Below are 26,900 nucleotides of genomic sequence, written 5' to 3'. Positions count from 1 at the left end.
AAATAAATAAATAAATAAATAAATAAATAAATAAATAAATAAATAAAACTCCAGCCTTCAAGGCAAGCAGGCTGGCGACAACAGGAGCCTGGTGAGTGTCCTGGCCTTGCCCTTCACCCTTCTTCCTCTCCATCAAGCAGACCATGATTCATAACAGTCAGTCATCACAGCAAATCATTCCTACTGAGCAGTGAAGAGACAGAGGGTACCAAAGAGGTCAGGTTTAAGAGAAAAAACAGAGGCACTTGGAGACACACAGCCTTGGCCAGAGAAAGGCTGAAAGATATACATGATGGAAAGAAAAAGCTGAGAGAAGATAGAGCATTCAGAGGGACAGTGGGCTTAGAGGAGAAGGCAGTGGGTTTGGAATCTAAACACTTAGGTTCTAGACTCACCGCTAACTGGCTAGCCATATGACCCTGGACAAATCACTTCATCTCTCTACACCCATTTCCTCTTCTGAAGGAGAAGATTGGACTGATGGCTTCTACCCCTCCTCACTGTCCTTTCTAGGTCAGCTTCCAGGCCTGGAGGTCTGTGCGGAAGTAGCTCTAATTAGGAGGGGACCCCAAGTTCAGGCTGAACCCAGAGCAGAGGAAGAGAGGATCAGGCAAAGGCAGGCATGGTGAGAGGAAAGGCAGGAGGTGTTGGGGCCACTGGGAGAGGACTTATAAGGGCAGAAAAAGCCAAGAGAGGAGGGATATTGGGGAGAGTAGAAAGGCCAGCCAAAGAATGACTAAGGGGCTCCCGGTGTAAACAGGAGCAGGGAATGGACAGGGAGGGGGCCTGTTTGAGTTGGCCAAGGCTGGGGGTGGAGTGGGGAGGAGGACTGGGGCAGGACACTATGTCCCCTGTCCCCCACCAAGGCTCCTGGGAGGAGCTGAGTCACGCACCTCCTTCCCTGCACCCCTCCCCACCCCCACCCCCAATCTCCCAAATCCTGGGAAAATCTAAAGAGTTTGCCTAGACTGAGAAAGGAGAGTGTTTGGTTCACACACATGTGCTTTGCTGGGCTAAAAAGCAATCAGGCCTCAGCCCTTCTCCTCCCAAAGGGGGTTCCCAGCCCATGGCTTGAGTAGCTTTCACCTAAAGGTTGCCTTTTTGGCAATGCTTGGCTTAAAGATCCTGACCCAGAGATTCCTTGGGTTCCTCACCTAAGAAAGGGTCAGGACTTGCAGATGTGAGAATGGGATACGGGCCAGCATTGCCCCACAGTCTGGCCAGCCAGCCTCTCCCTTGGGCTGCAGCTGGCTCTGGAGAGGGGCTTTTAAAAAAGCAGATGGGTGATTTGGGACAGGAAGTAGAGTAGCAGAGTGAGGGGCAGAGTCATGGCAGGAAAAACAACATTGACTGTGGCCACTCTTATTCTGAGCCTTTCAGCCCAGAGTGGGGCAGAGGACTGGGGAGCAGAAGGGACAGGATTGACTTCGGGGGTAATATTCTGGAAAGGGAGGAGTCCTGGAGGAAAGGGACTGAAAGGCCTCGTAGTCCCCCTCCCCCAGACTAAGATAAAGGCTAGAATCCTGAAAAGTGATCTCATCACACAGAGCCAGAGCTTGGGGAAGAGGTGGGGGGCAGGGGGTCACTGCCTTCCCTTACTAGAGTCCCTTCCTCTACTTCCACAGGGGATCTGGGAAGAATGGGGTTCTGGGTTCCAGCTGCCGGTGTTTTTTGGTTTTTGGATTTTTTTTTTTTTTTTTTTTTTTTGGAGATAGCCTTGCTCTGTCACCCAGGCTAGAGTGCAGTGGTGTAATCTTGGCTCACTGCAGCCTCCGCCTCCTGGGTTCAAGTAATTCTCCTGCTTCAGGTTCCCGAGTAACTGGGATTACAGGTGCACACCACCACATCCGGCTAATTTTTGTATTTTTAGTGGAGATGGGTTTTGCCATTTTGGCCAGGCTGGTCTTGAACTCCTGGCCTCAGGTGATCTGCCCACCTGGGCATCCCAAAGTGCTGGGATTACAGGTGTCAGCCACCGTGCCTGGCCAGAGCTCCCAGTGTTTACAGCCGTTAGGAGCTGAAGGTTGGGTCCCTTTGCAAGACTTCCCACCACCACCACCACCCCTCACAATTCTCCAGGTTTGTAGGAATCAGGTGAGTTTAATCAAGAAGGTACTGAGGGGCCAGCCACTCGCAGGCTTTTGGTTAACTGTCAGATCCAAGGAAGGGGCTCAGCAGAGGTTTACATACCGTAGGACCAAGAAGGGGGCAAACTGGAGCAGAATCCTCCTGGTGAATGACCCCAGACTCCTGGATTTTCAATACTAGCAGCTTGGAGGAGGGGGCAGCGGAACTTGAGGAGCCGGTATAGGTCCTCTAGCAAGCTGACTGCGAACGCTGTATCTGTACCTGAACTCTTGTGTCCCAAATCCAGCTGGCTAGAACCCAGGCACCCGGTGGCCCCGGAAGGCAAGGGGGAATCCCAGTTGGCCGGACGCCAGAGGAGTCTCCTGTCTCTTTAGACCCCAAAGTCTCCTCCCTAAAGCACTGAGGGAGACCCCACACACATATACAGGCTTCCTCCGCCCACCAGAGGTGATTCCTTTCCTCATTAGGAAATTCTCCGCTCCCTTTTCCGACTCGTTTTCCGAGCGTTTACGTTGTACATCTGGAAAGGAGTGGGGAGGAAGGAGGGGGAAGCAGAGAGGAGGGGGAAGAACCCAAACCCGCCCAATCTAACCCAGTCCAGACAACCGGCTTCCAGCTGGGGCTAAAGAAAGGGGGTTGGAGAGGTGCGCCTCCCCCCACGCCCCTTAGGGGTGGGGGACGCGGGCTCAGAGTTCCAGGGACCCAGGAATGCCCCCCCGCCAGCCCCCTCGGCAGGCGGGGGGAGGGCTCAGCCGGGAGTTTGGCAAACTCCTCCCCGCGTTGAGTCATTCGCCTCTGGGAGGTTTAGGAAGCGGCTCCGGGTCGGTGGCCCCAGGACAGGGAAGAGCGGGCGCTATGGGGAGCCGGACGCCAGAGTCCCCTCTCCACGCCGTGCAGCTGCACTGGGGCCCCCGGCGCCGACCCCCGCTGCTGCCGCTGCTGCTGCTGCTGCTGCCGCCGCCACCCAGGGTCGGGGGCTTCAACTTTGACGCGGAGGCCCCAGCAGTGCTCTCGGGGCCCCCGGGCTCCTTCTTCGGATTCTCAGTGGAGTTTTACCGGCCGGGAACAGACGGGTGAGTGAGGAGGGCTGGCGACGGGATGGGGGTGGGGTAGCCGCCTGGAGACTGGGGGCGCGGCTGGGGTCTGGAGGGGACCAGAGTTTGAGTTTGAGGGTGGAGTTTGGAAGGACTAGAGCTGCAGTTGGGGGCCCGCGCTAAAGTTGGGGGCCCGCGCTGGAGTAGGGAGGGCACCGTGGCGGGTGAGGAGGGGCCCTGGCGTTTGCGATCAGTGGGGAGACATGTGTCGGGTGGGGAGAGCACACGGAGCTGGAGAAGTCTGGGCAGGGGTCTCCGGGCCAAGAGAGAGGAGAGAGCGTGAATGGAGAGCTGAGGGTCTCTGGCTGAAGTCTGTGGGCTGCTGGGACCTGAGGCGGGTGGGGGCGCAGAGGGGGCGCAGAGGCCAGGAAGGGCTTTTGGGGGGCTCCAGGAGACCTCGGGATCCGTAGGGGCCATTGTGCGGCGAGAGAACGGGTAGAAGCCGAATGAACTACGTGTAGCAGGAGGAAAGTCAGAGACTGAGGGGGTCGGAAGGTTAAATGGGGGCCAGCCTCATCCTCCCCTCCCCCCCTCAACTCAGGCTGGGGAAGACCCGAGAGAGGAACGGCGGTTCCCTCTCCTTTCTCCTCTGTCTCCTACTCCTCCCTCCACCCCCATTCTCTGTTCAGGCGAGAGGATCCGAGAACTGGGGGCGAGTGCGGGGACCCTGGCAATGGGGGCGCTGGGGCTGGGGGCGAACTCAGCCAAGGGCGGGTGCTGGGATGTGTCGGGAGGGGTGTGTGCGCGCCTGAAGGGGGGTGGGCGGTTTCCCTCTTCCTCTAGCTCTTGGGAGGAAGAGAAAAGCTGGTTTCCTGTAGCTGGTCGGCTGGAGCTGTGCTGAGACCAGGACTTCTGGGGCTGGGGTCGGAAGCTGGGGAGACGCCGGCTCCGGGGGGCCAAGAACATCAGAATGAAGGACTCAGGACCCTGGAAGTCTCAAAGGAGGATCCTTATTCCCAACTCAGCAGAGTGATACGCAGACCCGGACCCCCAGTGCCTAGAAAATGGGGTGCTGACAGGCTTAGGAAACAGGAGTTAGAGTGGAAGCAACATCAGAACCAAGGGTGTCTGTTTAAATGTGGGATGGGGGAGATTGGGAAGCAAAAGAGGTAGGTGGTTGTTCCTGGGCTAGGCCACAGATGCCAGATTCCTGGTCCTCCACAATGACTGGTGTAATCCTTTTTCTTCTACATCTCTGAGCTGGGAGCTTCCTACTGCTCACCCCCACCCCACCCCCAGGATCTCAGAGTTTGAGGGGAATTCTGTCAGAAGTGACCTGTTTTTACACATGAGACAGTTAACTGATCTCTACTCAGCCCCTATGGTTTTTGGAGAAAAGGGGTTAATCTAGCTAATACAATTGGGGAGAAAGGCAAATTCTCCTTTGTCTGGAGGACTTGGGGATGGGAGAAAAGAAAAATGATTAGGCCCGGGCATTTGGTTCTGGGCTATTCAGTGTCCCCACCCAACCCCCACCCCACCCCCCTGGCCTTTTGCCCAAACCCCATTGCATCACCCTGGCCCGGAGCCTCTGCCAGGCCTGGTCTCCCCCAGGTTCCCTCAAACTTCTTATCACAGCCTTAATGGAGTAAAAAAGAGGGAGGGAGGAAGGAGATGAGGTCTCCTCCCGCAGATCAGAGTATCTAGTTGTCTGGCATTTAACCTTCTCTTTACTCTCCACCTCTCCTAAATTTCCCTTTAAAACACTCCTCTAAAACATCTGGACTTCACACATTCCTGGTCCCCTAGGTGTCTGTCTGGCCCCTGGCCTGATCCTGTAGTCCCTAAAGTCCTCTTCTAAAACAGGACCCAGCTCTCATCCCTTCCCCTCCCCTTCTGCTCATCTCCCCTCCCAAGAGAACCCAGGTGTCCAGCTTGCACTCCTTCCCTCTCATTTCCTATTTACAATACCCTCGTAGAGTAGAACATTCTACCTTCCCAGTGACCTCCTCCCACCACAGCTAGGCCTTCACCCGGCTCCCCACAACACAAGACAAACAGCCCCTCACCTACGGCCATTGCCAAGGAGGGACAGCCTCAGTGTTCTTGTTCTTCCTGCATCGCCTCTCTTGGTGAACACCAAAACCGCATTAAAGGACAGGGTGAGCACCAAAGCAGTTAGATAGTAGGATAGGGCAGAGCTTTAAGTCAGACAGAGGTAGGTGTGAGTCCCCACTACTTACTAGTTTTTTGTGTGGTACCCTGGTACCTAGGGTGAGGTACTTAAGCTCTTGGAGCCTGGTCTTCCCGTGAAAATCAGACACCTAACTAACGGAGTTCTGAGGACTAAATGAGAAAACATATACAAAAGGAACCTGGTCTGCAGAGGGTGATCAATAGATGGGCAGCATGGTTTTTATGGGGTAGCTGTTTCTGTTTCTGGTTCTCTCCTTCCTGGCTACTGCCTAGTTCTTTAAGTTCTCCCCCATTTCTTACTTGCTTTGAGTATTTGCTTATACTGGTGATAGTAACAATAGTCTCTTATATTCCTTTAGCACTTTCATATCGATTTTTCCATTGGATTGTAACAAAAATCCTTGTGTTAAAGCCAAGGAAGCATTATTGCCCCATTTTTAGATATATAAAAACTGAGGCTGGCCAGGCGCAGTGGCTCACGCCTGTAATGCCAGCACTTTGGGAAGCCAAAGCGGGCAGATCACATGAGGTCAGGAGTTCGAGACCAGCCTGGCCAAACTGGTGAAACCCCGTCACTACTAAAAATAAAAAAATTAGCTAAGTGTGCTGGCATGCACCTGTAATCCCAGCTACTCGGGAAGCTGAGGCAGGAGAATCGCTTGAACCTGGGAGGCCGAGATTGCAGTGAGCTGAGATCACACCACTGTACTCTGGGAGACAGAGCGAGACTCCATCTCAAAAAAACAGCAAACAAACCAACAAAAAATAAAAACAACTGAGGCTTCAGGAGTCATAGAAATTTTGAACCAGAAGTTAGTTTAGGAAACGTTCAAGGGAAATCCATCATTTTATGCCAGAGAATCCAAAGCTTGAAGAGAGACAGTGACTTGGCCCAGGACACTTGAAAGCTTGAAAGGCAGGCCAGTTTCAGCTCAGCCCCTTGTTTCCTTCTGCAACTGCCACAAGTGGAGACAGCTGTTCTTCCCCAGCCAATCATACATATCCTTTGTGAATGCACTGGGGGACCCCAAACCAGGTGTCCTCCTCTGGCCTGGCCCATGCTGCTGTACGACCTGTAGGAGCTGGGCACTGGTCCACTTGCTGCTCTCCACCCCTGACCTTGTCAGGCCAACAGAGTCAAACAGTAACCCAGTATTGAACTGGGACTTGGTTAATCAAAAGCTGGGGAGACAGCAGATATGAGAGGAGGGAATCAGTTGGCAATGGGGTAGACCAGAATGCTGTCCTAGAAATCAGGATTCCTGATTTCTGCTTCATATTCTGGGAGGGATTCTGAGTGACCTAAGCACATTACTTAACTCCTCTGAGATAGTTTTCCCATCTACAGAATGAGAACATGGGACGAGGTGAGCAGCTTTGAACTTTTTCTTAAGGAATGTCAGGACGAGGCCAGCCTGCCTTTATGCCATGTGGCCTGAGGCACCTACAGTAAAGTCTTAAAACCAGTGGGTGCTCTCTACAGTGCCTTCTAGCTGTGGTAGTCTGTGTCTCTGAGGACCAACCCTTCCATTTCTGAGGCTTCAGAATAAATTATGGCAATTATTTCTTCTCTCAGACTCTATTTCACAAGAGTGTACCTGCCAAACTGCATTTAGTAAGAAATAATGAATTCCTTTTCTCATTTTTTTTATTTTTATTTTTTATTTTTTTGAGACGGAGTTTCACTCTTGTTGCCCAGTCTGGGATATAATGGCGCAATCTCAGCTCACCGCAACCCCCACCTCCCGGGTTCAAGAGATTCTCCTGCCTCAGCCTCCTGAGTAGCTGGAATTACAGGCATGTGCCACCACGCCCGGCTAATTTTGTATTTTTAGTAGAGACAGGGTTTCACCATGTTGGTCAAGCTGGTCTCAAACTCCCAACCTCAGGTGATCCGCCTGCTTGGCCTCCCAAAGTGCTGGGATTACAAGCATGAGTCACTGCGCCTGGCTGTTGTTTTGTTTTGTTTTGTTTTGTTTTGTTTTGTTTTGTTTTGTTTTGTTTTTGAGATGGAGTCTCGCTCTGTCCCCTGGCTGGAGTGCAGTGGTGCGATCTCGGCTCACTGCAAGCTCTGCCTCCTGGGTTCACGCCATTCTCCTGCCTCAGCCTCCCGCGTAGCTGGGACTACAGGTGCCCACCACCATGCCTGGCTAATTTTTTTGTATTTTTAGTAGAGACAGAGTTTCACCATGTTAACCAGGATGGTCTCGATCTCCTCACCTTGTGATCCGCCCACCTCAGCCTCCCAAAGTGCTGGGATTACAGGCGTGAGCCACCGCGTCCGACGCTTTTCTCGTTTTTTATTAACCAAAAACATCTAAAGCTGCCAATCAGAGTTTCTGACCAGCATGAGATAACCAGGTTCCCACATAAGTTGATATAATTCCAGCCAAAAGCAAATACACTTTTAATTAGCCTAGGCCACCTTATCTGGTAAATGCATGATTTCCGTTAGCCTTTCTGAAATCTTGAAAATAGCCCACGGACCCTTCATTGTTAACTTCTTAGACCCCTAAAAGTGCCCGACTGCTGCAGGATTTAGGAAGCAGGAACAAGATGTGGGAAAACAAAGACAAACTAGCTTGCATGCCATCCCTGGCGCCAGTCACCTCACTTGGCATGTTGGCAGGGGAGGCACTATTTATTGGATTGACTTAAGGTTGCTGGGATGGAAGGGCCACTGACTCTCCAGGTATAAGCCATGGGTAGTGTGGCAGGAGGAAAGGAGGCCTGGGTCTATGTCACTTGCCTGCATGCCAGGTATCTTGAACCATCACACAGCCGGAATGGATATGCCCTGACTTGCGGGCTTTACAAGCTTTGTAAACTCTCTGTCTTGCAACGTGCTAAACTCCAGGCTGCTTCCTCAGGCCACCCCAGAAGTGTCAGGCTCAGCTCCTCTCCAAGAGCAGTAGGTGTTGGACAAATTGGGAACAGGAATAGGGTCTCTTGGCCTTAGCCCGGAGATCCAGGAAAACTTTGAGATAACCTCTTCTTCACCCAGAGGAAGAGGGAGAGGGTACTGCCCAAGTCCACAGTTAGTGCCTGAACCAGAACTCTTGGCTCCTGGTCCAGCGCTCCTTTCACTGCTTCCTGTACCTCTACTGTTCCGGTCTAGTTCAGGTTGGTGGCCCTTTCTGCTTTCTAGAGCCTGAAGGCAGCAACCAAGTTCTCTGGGGGCTGCCCCTGCTGAGAGAGGGGTCTACTCCTCTCACCTCACCTAGCCCTGGGGCGGTGCAGCCAGACCCCCCAGTTGGATGTCAGGCCTGAGTGAGAAGGGTGGGGCCTGGCAGGGAGGTGGGGGTGTGGGAGACAAACGGAGAAGTGAGAGGTTGGAAACAGACAGGAAGCCACAGGCAGTAAACATTTCCTGTCCCCAGAGTAACGGAGACTGGCACCTCCCCTCCCCACCCCCCTAACTTCAGGAGCTCTCCCTCTTCAGCCTACCCATCTCCTATTCCTCTGGACCCTGCCTTCTCTCCCCTCCATTCTCACCACTGGCCCTCACAGACCCCTCCTCACTCCCCACTTCCGTCCCCTCGGAACTGGCCTCTCTGCTGCTTCCATCCCCTACACCTCCTGGGCCACTCCTCCCTGCCTCAGTATACCTGGTCTTCTTGGAAAATACCCCCAGCTCTTGTAACCTCTACCATAATCGCTCACTTTGGGCCTTCTTGCCTAGTGAGAAAGCTGAGGAAGGTATTCAAATATCAGGGAAGGGGTAGGTATTGGACGGGCTGAAAGCTGAAAGTGGACAGAAACCAATAGAGATGGAGAAATGTAAAATCTGAGATAGAGAGATAGGATCCAAAAACCAAAACCAAGAGAGCAAGCAGTCACAGGGGCAGAGGGACAGAGAGATTGAGAAGCAGCGCCAAAGGCAGACACGGAGCAGAGCAGAGGCCAAGGCTGGCAGGGGCACTGGTCCAGAGGCTGGGTCGAGTTGCCCAGGCAGCCAGATACAAGTCCTGGCAGGAGACCCTTAGGGGAAAGCCAAGAGAGCCAAGAGCTGTGTGGAAGTCTTGGAGGCAAGGGACCGAGGGATGAATGAGGCAGAGCTGACGGCAGGAGGGCTGCCCAGCCCCTTAGCTATGACCATCCCATTACATAGGACCTCCAACAGAGGCAAACTTCTCGTCTCAGGGGGAACGGAGGCACTATGTCCAGAACTAGGACCCTGGTAGAGAAGACTCAATTCAGTCAGCTGGGGGTGGTCTATGGGAAAGGGGTTCAAGGGCTGAGACAGAGACCCAGCCAGGAAGGGGAGGTCCACACCAGGGCCGGGGTGAGGGCAGGCCCAGGCCCAGCGGAACAATCTGTTTTCACTGTCCTCCAGCTCCTCTCTCCACTCCTGCTGCCTGATTTCCAAGACTCACATTTTCCTCCTACACGCCCCAAGGCCGGGTGGCTGGGCAGCCGGATGCCTGGGTCTTGGCCCAGGGAGGGGATTTGGCTTGGGAGGAGAGTATATAGGCGAGATGACAGACCCTGAGGCTCCACAGGACCTTGGGGTTCCAGAGGCTGCACATCTAATCTCAGCAGGTACGTACAGGAGAGGGAGAAGCCGGGGGTACAGGCTTTGGCCCCTCTTCCCCTTCTGGGAATTGACTCCGGTTCCTCTTCTCTTTATGAACAGGGGAAGGTAGGAGAGGACAGAGAATGGCGGGAGGAGGAGAGGGTTGTGTTAGTGACAGCGGCACATGGGGACCGCCTGACTCCAGTCTGTGCCTCTGGCATCTGTGGCATCTTCTGAGATATAAATACAACCCAGGGGGCATCTACTCCACCCCCAGCCAGCCCCAGCCTAGAGGTCTGGGTCCTTCCTGCCTCCAGACACCAATGAAGAGCTAGGAGCCATCCTGAACTGCCTCTCTTTTCCCCTTCACAGGGTCAGTGTGCTGGTGGGAGCGCCCCGGGCTAACACCAGCCAGCCAGGAGTGCTGCAGGGTGGTGCTGTCTACCTCTGTCCTTGGGGCACCAGCCCCACACAGTGCACCCCCATTGAATTTGACAGCAAAGGTAGGCCAGTGAAATTCAGAGAGGGACTGTGGGGTGGGACTGCAGCCTGGGGGCAAGGCCTGGGTGGGGCCTGGGGTGAGGGGTGGAGCCTGCTGGAACCGCCGGCCACGTGACCGCTCAGCACCAGCTCTGGTGCTCCAGCTGCTTACAGTGGATCCCCATGGCACTCACTCCACGCTCCCCTCCAGCCCAGCCCAAGGAGGACGGGCATGATTCAGAAACATGTGGCTCTCATTTCCCCTGAATCACCCACAACTCTGGGAGGCCAGGGCCGCAACACAGACAAAGACAGGGAAATGTTGCACAAACTATTCAGTTGCTTTAACGAAGTACTGACTAAGTGACAGTGCATGACAGGCACTGTGCTGGTGCTGCAGGGGTTGAAACATGACTAAGCCACTGCCCTCAGGAGCTCAAGGTCTGAGTAGACACAGATGGATGGGAGGAAGACAGAGACTAACAGCTATCAGTTGCTCCGTGCCAGGCCCAGTTGTGAACACTTTACATGTATTAGTTCACTTAATCCTTTCAACAACTATATAAGGTATTATTATCCCCATTTTCTAAGTGAGGAGACAGAGGTTAAGTAGCTTATCCAAGGTTATACAGCTAGCAAACATTGGAGTGAGGTTATGAACTAGGGCCATCTGTCTCCAGAAATAAAAACCGGAGAGGCCGGGCACAGTGGCACACATCTATAATCCCAGCACTTTGGGAGGCTGAGGCAGGAGGATCATTTGGTCCCAAGAGTTCAAGACCATCCTGGCCAACATAGTGAGACCCTGTCTCTACCAAAAACATTAGACAGGGCCGGGCGCAGTGGCTCATGCTTGTAATCCCAGCACTTTGGGAGGCTGAGGCAGGTGGATCACTTGAGGCCAAGAGTTTGAGACCAGACTGGCCATCATGGCAAAACCCCATCTCTACTAAATATACAAAAACTAGCCAGTCATGGTGGCACTTGCCTGTAATCCCAGCTACTTGGGAAGCTGAGGCACAAGAATTACTTGAGCCCAGGAGGCAGAGGTTGCAGTAAGCTGAAATCACATCACTGTACTCCAGCATGGGCTACAGAGAAAGGCTCTGTCTCAAAAAAAAAAAAATGAGCCAGGCATAGTGGTGAGCACTTGTAGTCCCAGCTACTCGGGAGGCTGAGGTGGGAGGATCACTTGAGTGGGGAGGCCAAGGCTGCAATGAGTGGTACTTGCCCCACTGCCCTGCAGCCTGAGTGACAGAGCAAGACCCTGTTTAAAAAATAAAAATTTGGCCGGGCGCAGTGGCTCAAGCCTGTAATCCCAGCACTTTGGGAGGCCGAGACGGGCGGATCACGAGGTCAGGAGATCGAGACCATCCTGGCTAACACGGTGAAACCCTGTCTCTACCAAAAAAATACAAAACAACTAGCCGGGCGGAATAGCGTGAACCCGGGAGGCGAAGCTTGCAGTGAGCTGAGATCCGGCCACTGCACTCCAGCCTGGGCGACAGAGCAAGACTCCGTCTCAAAAAAAATAAATAAATAAAAAATAAAAAACAAAAATTTTAAAAAACCTAGGCAACATGGCAAAACCCCACCTGTACAAAAAACACAAAAATTAGCTGGGCATAGTTTCCACCCACTTGGGGGTCTGAGGTGGGAGGATCACTTGCACCTGGGAGGTCAAGATTGCAGTGAGCTGTAATCACGCCACTGCACTCCAGCCTGGGCAACAGAGTGAGACCCTATCTCAAAAAAAAAAAGGAGGTGGAACAAGATGCTGTTAGAGACCCAGCCCAAGTACAGACAAAGAAATTCAACCAAAGGGTTACTCTCTTGGGAAATAGCCACTGTTCCCCACCACCCTCCTGCCCCTACTCCACAGCAGGCATCCTTATCTCAGTTGGGTGAGAAAGCAGGAGGCAACTCTAGAAAGCCCAGGTTCTGTGTGCGTGTGCGTGCGTGTGTATGTGTGTGTGTGTGTATGGGTATGTGTGTAGTGGAGAGGTGAGTCAGGCTACACAAACAGGCTACACAAAGCAGAATTAAGCTCCTTACCAACTCTGCATTCCCAGGGAGTCATGGCGTCTCAGGGCTTGGAAGTGTTTGTTGGGTATCCCCAGGCTGAGGGTAGGGGCTGCCCTAGAGCTCAGCTGTCCATGGCTTAGCAAGACTCCCTCTTTTCACTCCCACAAGGCTCTCGGCTCCTGGAGTCCTCACTGTCCAGCTCAGAGGGAGAGGAGCCTGTGGAGTACAAGTCCTTGCAGTGGTTCGGGGCAACAGTTCGAGCCCATGGCTCCTCCATCTTGGTGAGGGGCCAGCAGGCTCAGTGGTGTGGTGGCCAGGGGATGGGCAGTGGTTGGGTAAAGCCGGGCCTGGAGGGAAGGAGGAAGGGCCTTACTGGACTGAATCTGAGGCCCCTCCTCCTGGGCCCTCCCAGGCATGCGCTCCGCTGTACAGCTGGCGCACAGAGAAGGAGCCACTCAGCGACCCAGTGGGTACCTGCTACCTCTCCACAGATAACTTCACCCGCATTCTGGAGTATGCACCTTGCCGCTCAGGTAGGGGAAAGAGGGGGCCTGTGCCCCATGTCTGCTTCCTCATGTACTTGGAGTGTCTCATATACTTAGGGCTGACTCGTGCCCCCCACCACATACCCCCATGAGATTCTAAGTTGCTTAAGATAAAGGTTAACCCAGTTCGTTAGCCTTTATGCTTACTGTCTAGTCCAAGGAGGCCCTTTCTCTGGTTCTCTCTCCCACCCCCTTCCCTATGCCCTCTCTTCTTTCCTGGATGACCCATCTGTGCAGGGCTCATTTTCACCACCTTCTCCCCTCACAGATTTCAGCTGGGCAGCAGGACAGGGTTACTGCCAAGGAGGCTTCAGTGCTGAGTTCACTAAGGTGAGAGTGTGGTCTGGGAGAGAAGGGGCTGTGGGTGGTGGACACGCGGGGATCGAGCCCAGATGTTGGACTCCCCTCCTTTCACCCACAGACTGGTCGTGTGGTTTTAGGTGGACCAGGAAGCTATTTCTGGCAAGGTAAGTCCTTTCTCTGCCATTCTTTGTTTTTTTTTTTGAGACGAAGTCTCACTCTGTCACCCAGGCTAGAGTGCAGTGGCACAACTTCTGCTGCCCAGGTTCAAGCGATTCTCCTGCCCAGCCTCCCAAGTAGCTGGGATTACAGGCGCCTGCCACCACACCTGGCTAATTTTTGTAATTTTAGTAGAGATGGGGTTTTGCCATCTTGGCCAGGCTGGTCTGAGACTCCTGATCCACCTGCCTTGGCCTCCCAAAGTACTGGGATTATAGGCGTGAGCCACCGTGCCCAGCGTGTTTCTGCCATTCTTTAAGTCCCCTGGCACATAGCCTCCCACCCTACTCCCAATTCTCCTCTTCCTTTCCTGAAACTTCCATGCCGCCACCCTCCCCATGCTTCCCCTTCTTGAACCAGGCTTCTGAAATCCTACCCAGTCAGCCCCCAGAGCCCCAAGCCCCCTTTGCCACCTCCTCACCATCTACTCCCTCTTCATCCTCGCTCCAGGCCAGATCCTGTCTGCCACTCAGGAGCAGATTGCAGAATCTTACTACCCCGAGTACCTGATCAACCTGGTTCAGGGGCAGCTGCAGACTCGCCAGGCCAGTTCCATCTATGATGACAGCTACCTAGGTGAGCAAGCAAGTGGGGAAGGGATGGCAGAGGGAGAACCTCAAGTGCTCCTGTCCCCACTCACCCCCTTGCCTCCCCTCTCCTACTCGGGCATCCCCAGCACCCCTGCCATACTTGCCATGTGCCTGCTGACTAGGAAGGCCCAGCAGGGGTGGGGAAGGGATTGAGGGATAGGCCAGAGCAGAGGGGTCCCCAAAGCAGGAATCCTAACACCCACCCACTCTGTCCCCCAGGATACTCTGTGGCTGTAGGTGAATTCAGTGGTGATGACACAGAAGGTGAGTGTGTCCCCAGGCTGGGGCCAAGGGAGGGGGGTGGCTAGAGGCTCAGGGCCAGATAGCCCATGAACTCGACTCGGCCACTTACCATTATCTACTTCCCTTTCCCCGACCTTAAGTCACAACTTTCTCTTCTCTCTGCAGACTTTGTTGCTGGTGTGCCCAAAGGGAACCTCACTTATGGCTATGTAAGACCCAGCCTGACCCCTCACTTCCTCTCCTCCCCTTCCTAATCACAAAGAACCATGCATGGCAGTTTGCAAGGGCTCAAAAAGGTGGATCAGAACACGGGCTCTGGAGGCAGACTGGCATTCAAGTTCTGGCACTTACTCTGGCAGAATCATTCTGCTCTTTATTCATACTCTGCTTCCTGCTGAACCTCTCTGAGCCTCCTTCTTCTCTGTATACTGGGATAACAATCGTTCTGACCTCACAAGGCTCTGGCAAGGATGAAATGAGAAAATGCATGTGAAAGTAGTCAGTGAATTGTTGGGCAATGTACAACTGGCAGATGTTATTATTAAACGAGGACGAGTGCTTTTAAAAAGATACAGATAAGAGTGCCAGTGGAGTTCATTCAATTAACAACACTTATTAAAGCAAGGTAAGAGATAAGAAGATGAATAAGGTATCATACCCCATCTTATAAGATGCTTCTAATCAAGTATGATAAATAAGACACTCATACAATTATGATCTAAAGTGGAGCAACTATTCATTCTCTTCTCTACTCAGTGCATCAGGCACTATCTATTCATGATTTCTATTCTTCACAACAAGCCTATGGGGTAGATATTATCATTTGTATTTTACATGTGAGAACACTGAGGTTCTAAGAGACCAAGTAAGTTCCTTAAGATCAACCAGTTAGTAAGTAGGTTTAAAATCAGGTCTCTCGGCTGGGCGCAGTGCCTCATGCCTATAATCCCAGCACTTTGGGAGGCCAAGGCGGGCGGATCACGAGGTCAGGAGATTAAGACCATCCTGGCTAACACGGTGAAACCCCGTCTCTACTAAAAAAAAAAAAAAAAATACAAAAAATTAGCCAGGCATGGTGGCGGGAGCCTATAGTCCCAGCTACTGGGGAGGCTGAGGCAGGAGAACAGCATGAACCCGGGAGGCGGAGCTTGCAAGGAACCGAGATCACGCCACTGCACTCCAGCCTAGGCGACAGAGCGAGACTCCGTCTCGAAATTAAAAAAAAAAAAAAAAAAATCAGGTCTCTCTTAAACCAATATCGGCATTCTGTCTGCACTTTGCTAAACTTCAGAAAAGTGGATACAGTGACATAGCAGTTTAGGGGAAGGAATAATCTCCTTTCTAGGAAAAGGATGATAACAAGTTTGGGGAGTCAGGAAATAAAAATTTAAAAGTTTTAAAAAGGAAGAGGACAGATCAGAGAAGGTTCTATGAAGGTTCAGCAGAGATGAGGCAGGAGGGCATCCTGTGCAGGAGCATGAACGAGGTGGAAGAAAAGGAAACAATTTCAGCCCAGCTTAGACTCATGAGCTGATTGAGGATGAGTAGAATATGGAAAGGTTGAGCAAAAACACATAGGTTAGGGCCAGATTCTCCAGAGCTTTGGAGGACCAGCCAAGAAGTTGAGACTTTGGGCAGTGACTGCAGGGAGCCACTGGATTTCCAAGCCAGAGGTAGCCTCCTAAATCTGCTGGGAGACCTGGAGGCAGGGACGTTGTCAAGACATCTGTCCAGCAGTCCTAGGAAAGGGCTCATACCAGGATTCAAGAGGCCTGGTGGGGCCAGTCACTAAGGGAACACAGGGGAGACATGGTGTTTGTGGTTCGGGGGCCTGGAGGATGAGGATGACTTAGGTTTTGAACATGATGGGTTTGAGGCACCAGCGCACATTCAGTCATAATTATTATTGAGTGCCTACTACTCACCAAGCATGACTTTAGGCTCTGAGGAGAAAGCAAAGGACAAAATCAAGTTCCTGCCCCTATTGATCTTACATTCTAGTGGGTAGAGAGGGACAAGGAACAGATAAATACAAATCTGTCAGTAGTTGGTGATTGATATGCAGAAAAATAGTGAAGCAGACATAGGGTAGAGCTACCTGGCATAGAGGAGGGAATATAGGGCAAAGCTGATGAGGGAGCTAGGGACAGTGGTCTGCATCTCTAAGGAATACCTGCCCCTGGGTGTCCTGTGCACATCTGTTCTTTAACCATGGGATACTCTGGGATTCCAGGACCAATGGGCCTATCTCTTCATCCCCCAGGTCACCATCCTTAATGGCTCAGACATCCGATCCCTCTACAACTTCTCAGGGGAACAGGTAAGGATACCCCTCAATCCCACCCCAGCTTGGCCCTCTGCCAACGAAGCCCCAGCCCTGACCTGTGTCAGCCCAACTTCCCAGCCCTTCTTGATCCTGCATATTGAACCTTCTAGTTCTGACCCAGCGCTGCCCCTTTGTCCTCCCCAGATGGCCTCCTACTTCGGCTATGCAGTGGCTGCCACAGACATCAATGGGGACGGGTGAGCAGTGGGAAATGAGCTCACTGTGATACCTTTCCCAGCTCCAGGAGGGAAGAGTGGGAATGGGACAGAAAATGCAAGAATTTCTCCAGGGCTTTTTCTCTAGACTCTCGCTAACACCTGCATTCCGCTTGCTCAGGGACAAGGAAAGAGCTGAGAGCTAATGATCAGAGACCTCAGGTCTTCTGACTCGATGGAATCCAGAGTGCCTGGGGTTTCTGGCACTAGGATTGGGGTGGGGTGGCAAGACAGGGTATCGAGATGCCTGGGTTTGTCCTTCCCCTCAGGCTGGATGACTTGCTGGTGGGGGCACCCCTGCTCATGGATCGGACCCCTGACGGGCGGCCTCAGGAGGTGGGCAGGGTCTACGTCTACCTGCAGCACCCAGCCGGCATAGAGCCCACGCCCACCCTTACCCTCACTGGCCAAGATGAGTTTGGCCGATTTGGCAGCTCCTTGACCCCCCTGGGGGACCTGGACCAGGATGGCTACAATGGTGAGTACCATGGGCTCAGAGAGTGAAAGGGGAGGCAGGGGCCCAAGTCAGAAGGGATTTGGGGAGAGGGCGTCTGTCAGCTAAGATACCCAGACCTCCGTGACTTCCCGAGGGGTTAAAATCCCACTGTCTGGGTCTTGGGATTTGAAGAGACTAGAATATAGGGACTGACAGATGGGAAAAAACTAGGATCCTAGGTCCTGGGGTCTGGTAGTGGAGATTTGGGCCCCTGGATTCCTGGCCTGCTGACTAGTGTGTGTTCTTGTGTCTTCCAGATGTGGCCATTGGGGCTCCCTTTGGTGGGGAGACCCAGCAGGGAGTAGTGTTTGTATTCCCTGGGGGCCCAGGAGGGCTGGGCTCTAAGCCTTCCCAGGTTCTGCAACCCCTGTGGGCAGCCAGTCACACCCCAGACTTCTTTGGCTCTGCCCTTCGAGGAGGCCGAGACCTGGATGGCAACGGATACCCTGGTAAGTTGTGCCTGAGGCCCCTTTTCACCTTAAAATTCCCTGGTCACTGACCCCTACCCTCTCTTCTGCACCTTTCCTCAAGTTCCTGGGTGCCGTTCTAGCTAATTCCAACAGAGGGCGCTGTCTTCTCACTTCAGCCTCCCTGAGCCTTGAAACCAGGAGGGGTTAGGAAGAAAGGATCCTGATTTGGGGCTTGCTGTAAGAGGTGATTTCTTGACTTCTTACAGATCTGATTGTGGGGTCCTTTGGTGTGGACAAGGCTGTGGTATACAGGTATGAACTCCAAGGGGAGTTGAGGGGACAACCTGGGGGAACTGGAACTGGAAATTTCTCAACAGAGCTGAGGTTGGGAAAATCAATGCAGAGGACACACATTCTGGGGCTTGGGCATCAGTTTCCTGTGTCCAGGTTACAGAGGAGTCCTAATTCTATTGGCCCCACATCCACTCTTGGCAGGGGCCGCCCCATCGTGTCTGCCAGTGCCTCCCTCACCATCTTCCCTGCCATGTTCAACCCAGAGGAGCGCAGCTGCAGCTTAGAGGGGAACCCTGTGGCCTGGTGAGCTGGCGCCCAGGAAATTGCAGAGACCTGAGCCTGGGAGTGGGCAGGGGCACCAAGTCTGCCTTCAGAAGGGGGAAAAGGGGAGTGTCCTAGTCTGGGTCTGGCTGGGAGATAGGTAGAGGATAGGATGTCTGTTCCAGTTGGATTCACCAGCTTTCTTCTTGGTCTTTCTCCAGCATCAACCTTAGCTTCTGCCTCAATGCTTCTGGAAAACACGTTGCTGACTCCATTGGTGAGGGAGACTGCCTCGATCTCTCAGGCCCTAGGACAAGGAATGAAGGGGCTGGGTACTTGGGGACATTTCTTCTCTCTGAAAAGATGAGGAGAGACAAGCAGTTTCCCCTTCTATGTCCCTGGCTGCAGGCTTCACAGTGGAACTTCAGCTGGACTGGCAGAAGCAGAAGGGAGGGGTACGGCGGGCACTGTTCCTGGCCTCCAGGCGGGCAGCCCTGACCCAGACCCTGCTCATCCAGAATGGGGCTCGAGAGGATTGCAGGGAGATGAAGATCTACCTCAGGGTATAGCCCAGAGGGCGGGGTGTGGACTGGCCAGGGAGGGTGGCCACATAGAACTGAGGGCACCTCCTGAAGGGAAAAAGATTGGGGGATTCCTGTGAAGGGTTTGGGACTCTTGTGGGGACTGAGAAAGGGAGACCTTCTGTCAGAGGAGCTGGGAAGCAGGCTGCCAGGGCCTCTGAAACAATAAGAATGGTCAGAATTGGGCCCTAAGCAGACAAAGGGATATGAGAGAGGCTGAGGAGCAGGACCACCAAGTCTCCAAGTCCGCTGACTCTGTGAACTCTCTCCTCTGTCCCCAGAATGAGTCAGAATTTCGAGACAAACTCTCCCCGATTCACATCGCTCTCAACTTCTCCTTGGACCCCCAAGCCCCAGTGGACAGCCACGGCCTCAGGCCAGCCCTGCATTACCAGAGCAAGAGCCGGATAGAGGACAAGGTGAGGACAGGGCAGGGAGAAGGGACCTGGGAGGACAGAGGCCTGGGTACTGTGGGGGCAGGGCCCTGGAAAGAGAAGAGCCTACAGCCCAGGAATGGGTCTAAACTTCCCCTCTCAAGGCTGCCCTGCTCCCCAGGCTCAGATCTTGCTGGACTGTGGAGAAGACAACATCTGTGTGCCTGACCTGCAGCTGGAAGTGTTTGGGTAAGTAGGGCTGACGGTAAGCTAGGGAGTTCCAGGTGCACCCGGCACCTGAAGAAGTCAGCTAGGGACATACTAGCTGTGTCACCTTGGGAAGTTGCTCAGCTGCTCTGAGCTTTAACTCTTTTGTCTGTAGAGTGGGAATAGTAGCATTTATTTCTCAGAGTTTTTAGAAAGATTAAATGAAATAATCTACATAAAAAATCTAGCCTAGTGCCTGCCATAGAGTTAGAACTCAGTAAACAGTATCTATTATTACTCTTTTTGTTTTTTTTTTTTTGAGATGGAGTCATGCCCTTGTCACCCAGGCTGGAGTGCAGTGGCACAATCTCGGCTCACTGCAACCTCCACCTCCCAGGTTCAAGCAATTCTCTGCCTCAGCATCCCAAGTAACTGGGATTACAGGTGCCCGCCACCATGCCCGGCTAATTTTTTTATTATTATTATTTTTAGTAGAGATGGGGTTTCACCATCTTGGCCAAACTTGTCTTGAACTCCTGACCTCGTGATCCACCCGCCTCAGCCTCCCAAAGTGCTGGGATTACAGGCGTGAGCCACCACGCCCGGCCCCGTATTATTACTCTTATAATGGTCCTTTGTCCTGGTTTAAGGATTAATTCCCCAGTTTCCCTTACCCTCTGTGTCCCTTCCAGGGAGCAGAACCATGTGTACCTGGGTGACAAGAATGCCCTGAACCTCACTTTCCATGCCCAGAATGTGGGTGAGGGTGGCGCCTATGAGGCTGAGCTTCGGGTGACCGCCCCTCCAGAGGCTGAGTACTCAGGACTCGTCAGACATCCAGGGGTGAGATGAGATTCTCCAGTGGGAGTTGGGAGGATACCTCTCCAGAGAGGACACCAAAACCTGACCAGTGCCCACCCCACCTCCAGAACTTCTCCAGCCTGAGCTGTGACTACTCTGCCGTGAACCAGAGCCGCCTGCTGGTGTGTGACCTGGGCAACCCCATGAAGGCAGGAGCCAGTGTGAGTCTGGGATGAAAGAGGATGGGACAGAGGGAGAGCAGACCTGAGGGCGGTAACCAGCCAGCCGAGAGCACCGCTGTGAGATGGGGAGGGACAGTGAAATACACAGTCCAACTGCCCTCTTTTCCTCTTTTTCTGTCCCCAGCTGTGGGGTGGCCTCCGGTTTACAGTCCCTCATCTCCGGGACACTAAGAAAACCATCCAGTTTGACTTCCAGATCCTCAGGTAGGGAGTGAGTGTGTCTAGGCCGGGGCTGAGCTGGGGACAGAAGGGAGGGCTGGGCACAGTTCTCGCTGGCTGCACTCTAGCACCTCAGTCTTGCCTCCATCCCACAGCAAGAATCTCAACAACTCGCAAAGCGACGTGGTTTCCTTCCGGCTCTCCGTGGAGGCTCAGGCCCAGGTCACCCTGAACGGGTCAGTGCCAGGCAGAATGGGGTCTTTCTGAGAGGGGAGACAGACTTCTAGGGAAGGATGCATATGGGGTTCTTTCCGCCCTCCTCTAAACCACCCTCCTCCTTAGTGTCTCCAAGCCTGAGGCAGTGCTATTCCCAGTAAGCGACTGGCATCCCCGAGACCAGCCTCAGAAGGAGGAGGACGTGGGACCTGCTGTGCACCATGTCTATGAGGTAAGGAGGGAAAGGGGCAGGGCCAGAATGAATGAAGGGAAAGGAGAGGTAGTATGACTGACAGATGGCTGGAACCCACGTGAGGTACTGAGAGAAAGAGAGGAGGGAGGGGTAATGATATGCAAAGGCATGAGGCAGAGTCCTGTGAGAAACAGCCAGAAGACAGACAGGCCAGTTGAGTGGCTTGGAAAGAAAGATGGAGCCCCCTCCAAAAGTGTTGGCTAGAGAGGATTTCACCTGTGCCCATTGCTTCCCTGCTTCATCTCTGAGATAGGAGCCCAACAGCAGGGTATAGTGGAACCACGGTGATCCAGGGTCTCAAGGGGGCAGAAGCATTCCCTTCCTTCTCATGATGATTGTGTTCTTCCCTCCTCAGCTCATCAACCAAGGCCCCAGCTCCATTAGCCAGGGCGTGCTGGAGCTCAGCTGTCCCCAGGCTCTGGAAGGTCAGCAGCTCCTATATGTGACCAGAGTTACGGGACTCAACTGCACCACCAATCACCCCATTAACCCAAAAGGCCTGGAGGTGAGGGCCTGAACACTGGCATGGGGAAGAGGAGCAGGTTCAGAGGACCAAGGCGGAGGGACTGGGGAAGGTTGCTGGGGGCCTGCATGAGGCAATGAGGATGTGCCTATAGCCAGGGCTGAGGGTCACAAGGCCCAGAGGCACCTCAAAAGCCTCTGGAGGAAAAAGGACTTTCATCCACTGTGTTTCTTTCCGCCTGAACTATCCCTTCTTTGCTTCCTGGCATACCCCTAGGGCCCAGTTATGTGCCACCTCCTCTAGGAAGCCTTCTTCAAATCTTTTCCTCTGGGCCCCAATGCCTGTTTTATAGTTCATTTACTCATTAACATTTAATTAAATAAGTGCCTGTACTGAACCCTGTTAGGCCCAGGAAATATTGTACCAAACAAAACTGACAAGGTCTCCACGTTCATGGAACTTACATTCTAGTGGAGGGTGATAGACATAGAAAATAGAAAGAGAAGGAGAGAAATTAACAGGGATTGAAAAGTGATGAAGTGAAGTGTTAATAAGCTGTGGGGATACGATTTAAATTGAATCACTGGAAAACCTCTTGAAGACGTCACAGTTGAACTGAGGCCTGAAAGATAAGGGTGAACCTCTCTGTAAGGCTCAGGGATGAGCGTTCCAAACCAAGGGAACAGCCAGTGCAAAAACAGGAACATGGACCTAATTATTTATTTAAGCATCTCCTCCAGCCTGAACTCTAAGAACCACGTTTTCTTCATTTCCATATTTTAACCCCGAGCTCGGTACCTTGCACATAGGAGGCGAACAGTTGGATGATCAATAAATAGATAGATGAAAGAATAGGTTGAAGCTGCTCTGGAACCCAGGTGCCGGCTGACTCAGAAGCTGTAATGAGATGGGAAAGGGGCCCAATACTCTCTTTCTCTTATAGTTGGATCCCGAGGGTTCCCTGCACCACCGGCAAAAACGGGAAGCTCCAAGCCGCAGCTCTGCTTCCTCTGGACCTCAGATCCTGGTAAGTCAGACAGGGAATGAGGTGTGGAGGAAAGCGTTGAGTACTTGTTTGGGTTCTCACAGCCATCACAAGGGCAGAACACCAGGTTCAGGCTTCTTTCTTCCTAGAAATGCCCGGAGGCTGAGTGTTTGAGGCTGCGCTGTGAGCTCGGGCCCCTGCACCAACAAGAGAGCCAAAGTCTGCAGCTGCATTTCCGAGTCTGGGCCAAGACTTTCTTGCAGGTGAGGGAGCCTTACCTCAGCCCTGACCCCTGACCTTTGGGCCTGCTTAGACTGACCCACCCCTTTCTCCACTACAGTAGCCACCTCTTCTTTGGTGAATGGGATCCAGCACTCCAGCTCCCCTTCCTTGCCCTTGTGTAGACCAGGCTGTATGTCCTTGGCGCCACCTAGTGACCACAGTGGGAGCAGCAGCTTCCCTTTCCTGGCCCATTCAGAGGAGGGAGGGCTGGAGGGAGACCAGTGTGCAAAGAATGCTAGAAAAACAGTGAGATGGAAGATGAATCCATAGTGGAGAGGTAAGCACACGTAGGAATAGTAAAGAGCAGTCACTTCTTGAGCACACACTGCAGGCCAGGCACTGTCCTGGTGTCAAAGCACATTAATAATTTTTTTTAAAAGTCTGTATATTGAACATGTAGTCATCTAATTATATATTATCCAGTTACAATTATTCAGTTACACATTTGTTATCCCATATAAGGAACATCAAGAGAGGCTCAGGGGCCAGGCACAGTGGCTCACACCAGTAATCCCAGCACTTTGGGAGGCCGAGGTTGGCAGATCACTTGAGCCCAGAAGTTTGAGACCAGCCTGGGCAACATGGCAAAACTCCACTTCTACAAAAACAAAACAAAACAAAAATTAGGTGGGCACGATGGCACATGCCTGTAGTCCCAGCTACTTGGGAGGCTGAGGCAGGAGGATTGCTTGAGCCCAGGAGGTGGAAGTTGCAATGGCCTAAGACCACACCACTGCACTCCAGCCTGGGCAATAGTGTAAGACCTTGTCTCAAAAAAAAAAGAGAGAGAGAGAGAGACTCAGGAAGAATGAATCCAAAATAGGGAAAGATCACAACCCCAGCCAGACCATGGGGAACCCTATGTCCTCTGGATCCCAAGAGAGGATGTACTGACCAACTTTCCCCCGCCCACAGCGGGAGCACCAGCCATTTAGCCTGCAGTGTGAGGCTGTGTACAAAGCCCTGAAGATGCCCTACCGAATCCTGCCTCGGCAGCTGCCCCAAAAGGAGCGTCAGGTGAGTCTAGGGCCAGAGGACTGGACGAGGGAATACAGGGCTCAGAGTGCTGGAACCAGGGCTGGGACATGGGTGAGGGCTGGCCTTGGTATTGTTAACAACTGTTGAGAATCTAATATGCGCCAAGCACTGTGCAGATGCCAGAGACAGCGTGGTAAGCAAGACTGTGAACCTGGAGTTCACAGTCTCATGGAACAACAGTGTTCCAAGTGTGGTGATATTTATGAAAATACATAATAGGAACACCTGAACCCAGTCTAACTGGGTCAGGGAAGGCTTCCTGGAAGAAGTGATGTTCAAGCTGAGACCTGAAGAATAAATAGGAACTAACCAGGCTAGTCATTCAGGAAAGGGATATCCTGGGGAGAGGTGAATAACAGATATGAGGCCGAGCACAGGGGCTCACACCTGTAATCCCAGCACTTTGGAAGGCCAAGGCAAGCGGATTTCTTGAGCTCAGAAGTTCAAGACCAACCTGGGCAACACAGTGAGACCCTATCTCTACAAAAAAATACAAAAATTAGCCAGATGTGGTATTGCACATCTGTGGTCCCAGCTACTCGGGAGGCTGAGGCAGGAGGATCACTTGAGACCAGGAGGCAGAGGTTGTAGTGAGCCGAGATCGCACCACTGCCCTCCAGCCTGGGTGACAGAGTGAGACTCTGTCAAAGAAAGAAATGGATATGATATGAAAGCCCGAAAGTAAGAGACAATATTGTACATTTTAGGAACTTAAATTTTTAAGTTCAGAATGCTGTTAGTTCAAAATAAGAGGTGGGAAGTGGGTCTAGATCCAATGACAAGTGGAGGCCAAGTATAGGGTGGAAAGAACTTCTGAGCTTTCATTGACTTCACCCAACTTGCTCCCCAGGTGGCCACAGCTGTGCAATGGACCAAGGCAGAAGGCAGCTATGGCGTCCCACTGTGGATCATCATCCTAGCCATCCTTTTTGGCCTCCTGCTACTAGGTCTACTCATCTACATCCTCTACAAGGTCAGCCACATCCTGCTTGTGACTTGGCCACCCTCTCATCAGGCTCTGCCCTTAACCTGGCACAGTCCCAAGTATCTACCTCTAGACCAGTTCACCAGCCATGTGCCCCCACCTCTGTCCTGGCTACATGCATCCCATCCTAACCCTTCCTATAGGATCCCTCCCTTCATTCTATAGCCCCTAGCTTAGAAAGGGTCCTCTTGACTCAAGACGGTAAGTTTGCCTATACTTGCAAAATCAGCGGAACCCACAGATTACAAATACATGGCATTTGTGCTGTCAGTTTCTCCAAAAATCCATGGCAGTCATCACTAACCTAGAAATGGCTACTGATCATCTCCTAGAAGTGGCTTCAGAATCTCTCTCAAGAGGCAGCCATGGCCAACTGTGGTGGCTCACCCCTGTAATCCCAACATTTTGGGAGGCCAGGGTGGGAAGACAGCTTGAGCCTGGGAATTCAAGACCAGCCTGGGTAGCACACTAGGACCTTGTCTCTACAAAAAAACACAAAAGATTAGCCAGGTTTGATGGTGCGTGCCTATGGTCCCAGCTACTCTGGAGGCTGAGGTGGGAGGATCGCTTGAGCGCAGGAGTTTGAGGCTACAGTGAGCCATGATCATGCCACTGCACTCCAGGCTGGTCAACAGAGTGAGACCCTGTCTCAAAAACCAACAAACAAAAGCAGCCACTACTAAGCAATCAGACTGGCCGCTTGAGTTCAAACCTATCTGCCATTTCTGGCTTAACTGGGGAATTTTAAAAACACTGGTAAAAGATACCCACCATACAAAACCACCCCCAAGTTTAGTCCTCCTGGGTCCATTGCATAAGTTGGAAGGGTAGTCCTAGCCTGAATTCAGAGGCCACTTTGCAAGATGTAGAGGTTGGAGGCACTAGAGTCCTCCTTATTACTTCTTGGGATAAGAGCTGTGGAGAAAAGGCAACCATAGTACCTAAACTCTCCCTCTTTTCCCCTTTATCAGCTCGGATTCTTCAAACGCTCCCTCCCATATGGCACCGCCATGGAAAAAGCTCAGCTCAAGCCTCCAGCCACCTCTGATGCCTGAGTCCTCCCAATTTCAGACTCCCAATCCTGAAGAACCAGTCCCCCCACCCTCATTCTACTGAAAGGGAGGGGTCTGGGTACTTCCTGAAGGTGCTGAGGGCCAGGGAGAAGCTCCTCTCCCCAGCCCAGAGACATACTTGAAGGGCCAGAGCCAGGCGGGTGAGGAGCTGGGGATCCCTCCCCCCCATGCACTGTGAAGGACCCTTGTTTACACATACCCTCTTCATGGATGGGGGAACTCAGATCCAGGGACAGAGGCCCCAGCCTCCCTGAAGCCTTTGCATTTTGGAGAGTTTCCTGAAACAACTTGGAAAGATAACTAGGAAATCCATTCACAGTTCTTTGGGCCAGACGTGCCACAAGGACTTCCTGTCCAGCTCCAACCTGCAAAGATCTGTCCACAGCCTTGCCAGAGATCCAAAAGAAGCCCCCAGCTAAGAACTTGGAACTTGGGGAGTAAGACCTGGCAGCTCTGGACAGCCCCACTCTGGTGGGCCAAGAAGGAACACTAACTATGGATGGTGCCCCAGGACCAGCTCAGGACAGATGCCACGAGGATAGATGCTGCCCAGAGCCCAGCTCGAAGGGGAATCAGAACTCAAATGGGGCCAGATCCAGCCTGGGGTCTAGAGTTGATCTGGAACCCACACGCAGACATTGACACCTAATCCAGGCAGATCTGGGACTCTATTTGGGACTGCTCCAGACCTGATCCTGGAGGCCCAGTTCACCCTGATTTAGGAGAAGCCAGGAATTTCCCAGGACCCCGAAGGGGCCATGATGGCAACAGATCTGGAACCTCAGCCTGGCCAGACACAGGCCCTCCCTGTTCCCCAGAGAAAGGGGAGCCCACTGTCCTGGGCTTGCAGAATTTGGGTTCTGCCTGCCAGCTGCACTGATGCTGCCCCTCCTCTCTCTGCCCAACCCTTCCCTCACCTTGGCACCAGACACCCAGGACTTATTTAAACTCTGTTGCAAGTGCAATAAATCTGACCCAGTGCCCCCACTGACCAGAACTAGAA

The 26,900-nt window shown here is 52.7% G+C and overlaps 1 protein-coding gene and 1 long non-coding RNA gene across 6 annotated transcripts in view; one reads left to right on the top strand and one right to left on the bottom strand.

The window, feature by feature from the left end:
* Positions 1–5,423, bottom strand: part of LOC116418955 — a 22,423-nt gene extending 17,000 nt beyond the window's left edge. For 3 of the 5 annotated variants that reach the window (XR_004229171.1, XR_004229175.1, XR_004229173.1), the window contains exon 1: positions 5,192–5,423. This is a non-coding gene — a long non-coding RNA (uncharacterized LOC116418955). Of the gene's footprint in view, positions 1–2,190; positions 4,110–5,191 lie in introns of all 5 variants that reach the window. The other 2 variants (XR_004229172.1, XR_004229176.1) reach the window with 2 other exon arrangements.
* On the top strand, positions 2,683–26,900 carry ITGA5 (integrin subunit alpha 5). Its single transcript, XM_023210882.2, has 30 exons — positions 2,683–3,161; positions 10,207–10,337; positions 12,508–12,620; positions 12,752–12,872; positions 13,153–13,214; positions 13,306–13,351; positions 13,854–13,979; positions 14,213–14,257; positions 14,402–14,445; positions 16,500–16,556; positions 16,707–16,759; positions 17,047–17,255; positions 17,531–17,722; positions 17,950–17,995; positions 18,179–18,280; positions 18,460–18,515; positions 18,647–18,801; positions 19,101–19,238; positions 19,375–19,442; positions 20,093–20,243; positions 20,330–20,422; positions 20,568–20,647; positions 20,758–20,838; positions 20,945–21,050; positions 21,427–21,576; positions 22,478–22,561; positions 22,669–22,782; positions 23,717–23,818; positions 24,690–24,812; positions 25,796–26,900. Exons 1-30 carry the CDS (start codon positions 2,797–2,799, stop codon positions 25,877–25,879), a joined length of 3,297 nt encoding a protein of 1,098 aa, XP_023066650.1. The 5' UTR covers positions 2,683–2,796; the 3' UTR covers positions 25,880–26,900.

This window comes from Piliocolobus tephrosceles, chromosome 10, assembly GCF_002776525.5.
Source record: "Piliocolobus tephrosceles isolate RC106 chromosome 10, ASM277652v3, whole genome shotgun sequence".
Classification (NCBI taxonomy): Eukaryota; Metazoa; Chordata; class Mammalia; order Primates; family Cercopithecidae; genus Piliocolobus; species Piliocolobus tephrosceles.
Note: the sequence above shows the minus strand (reverse complement) of the source record. Positions and strands in the feature narration are given on the sequence as shown.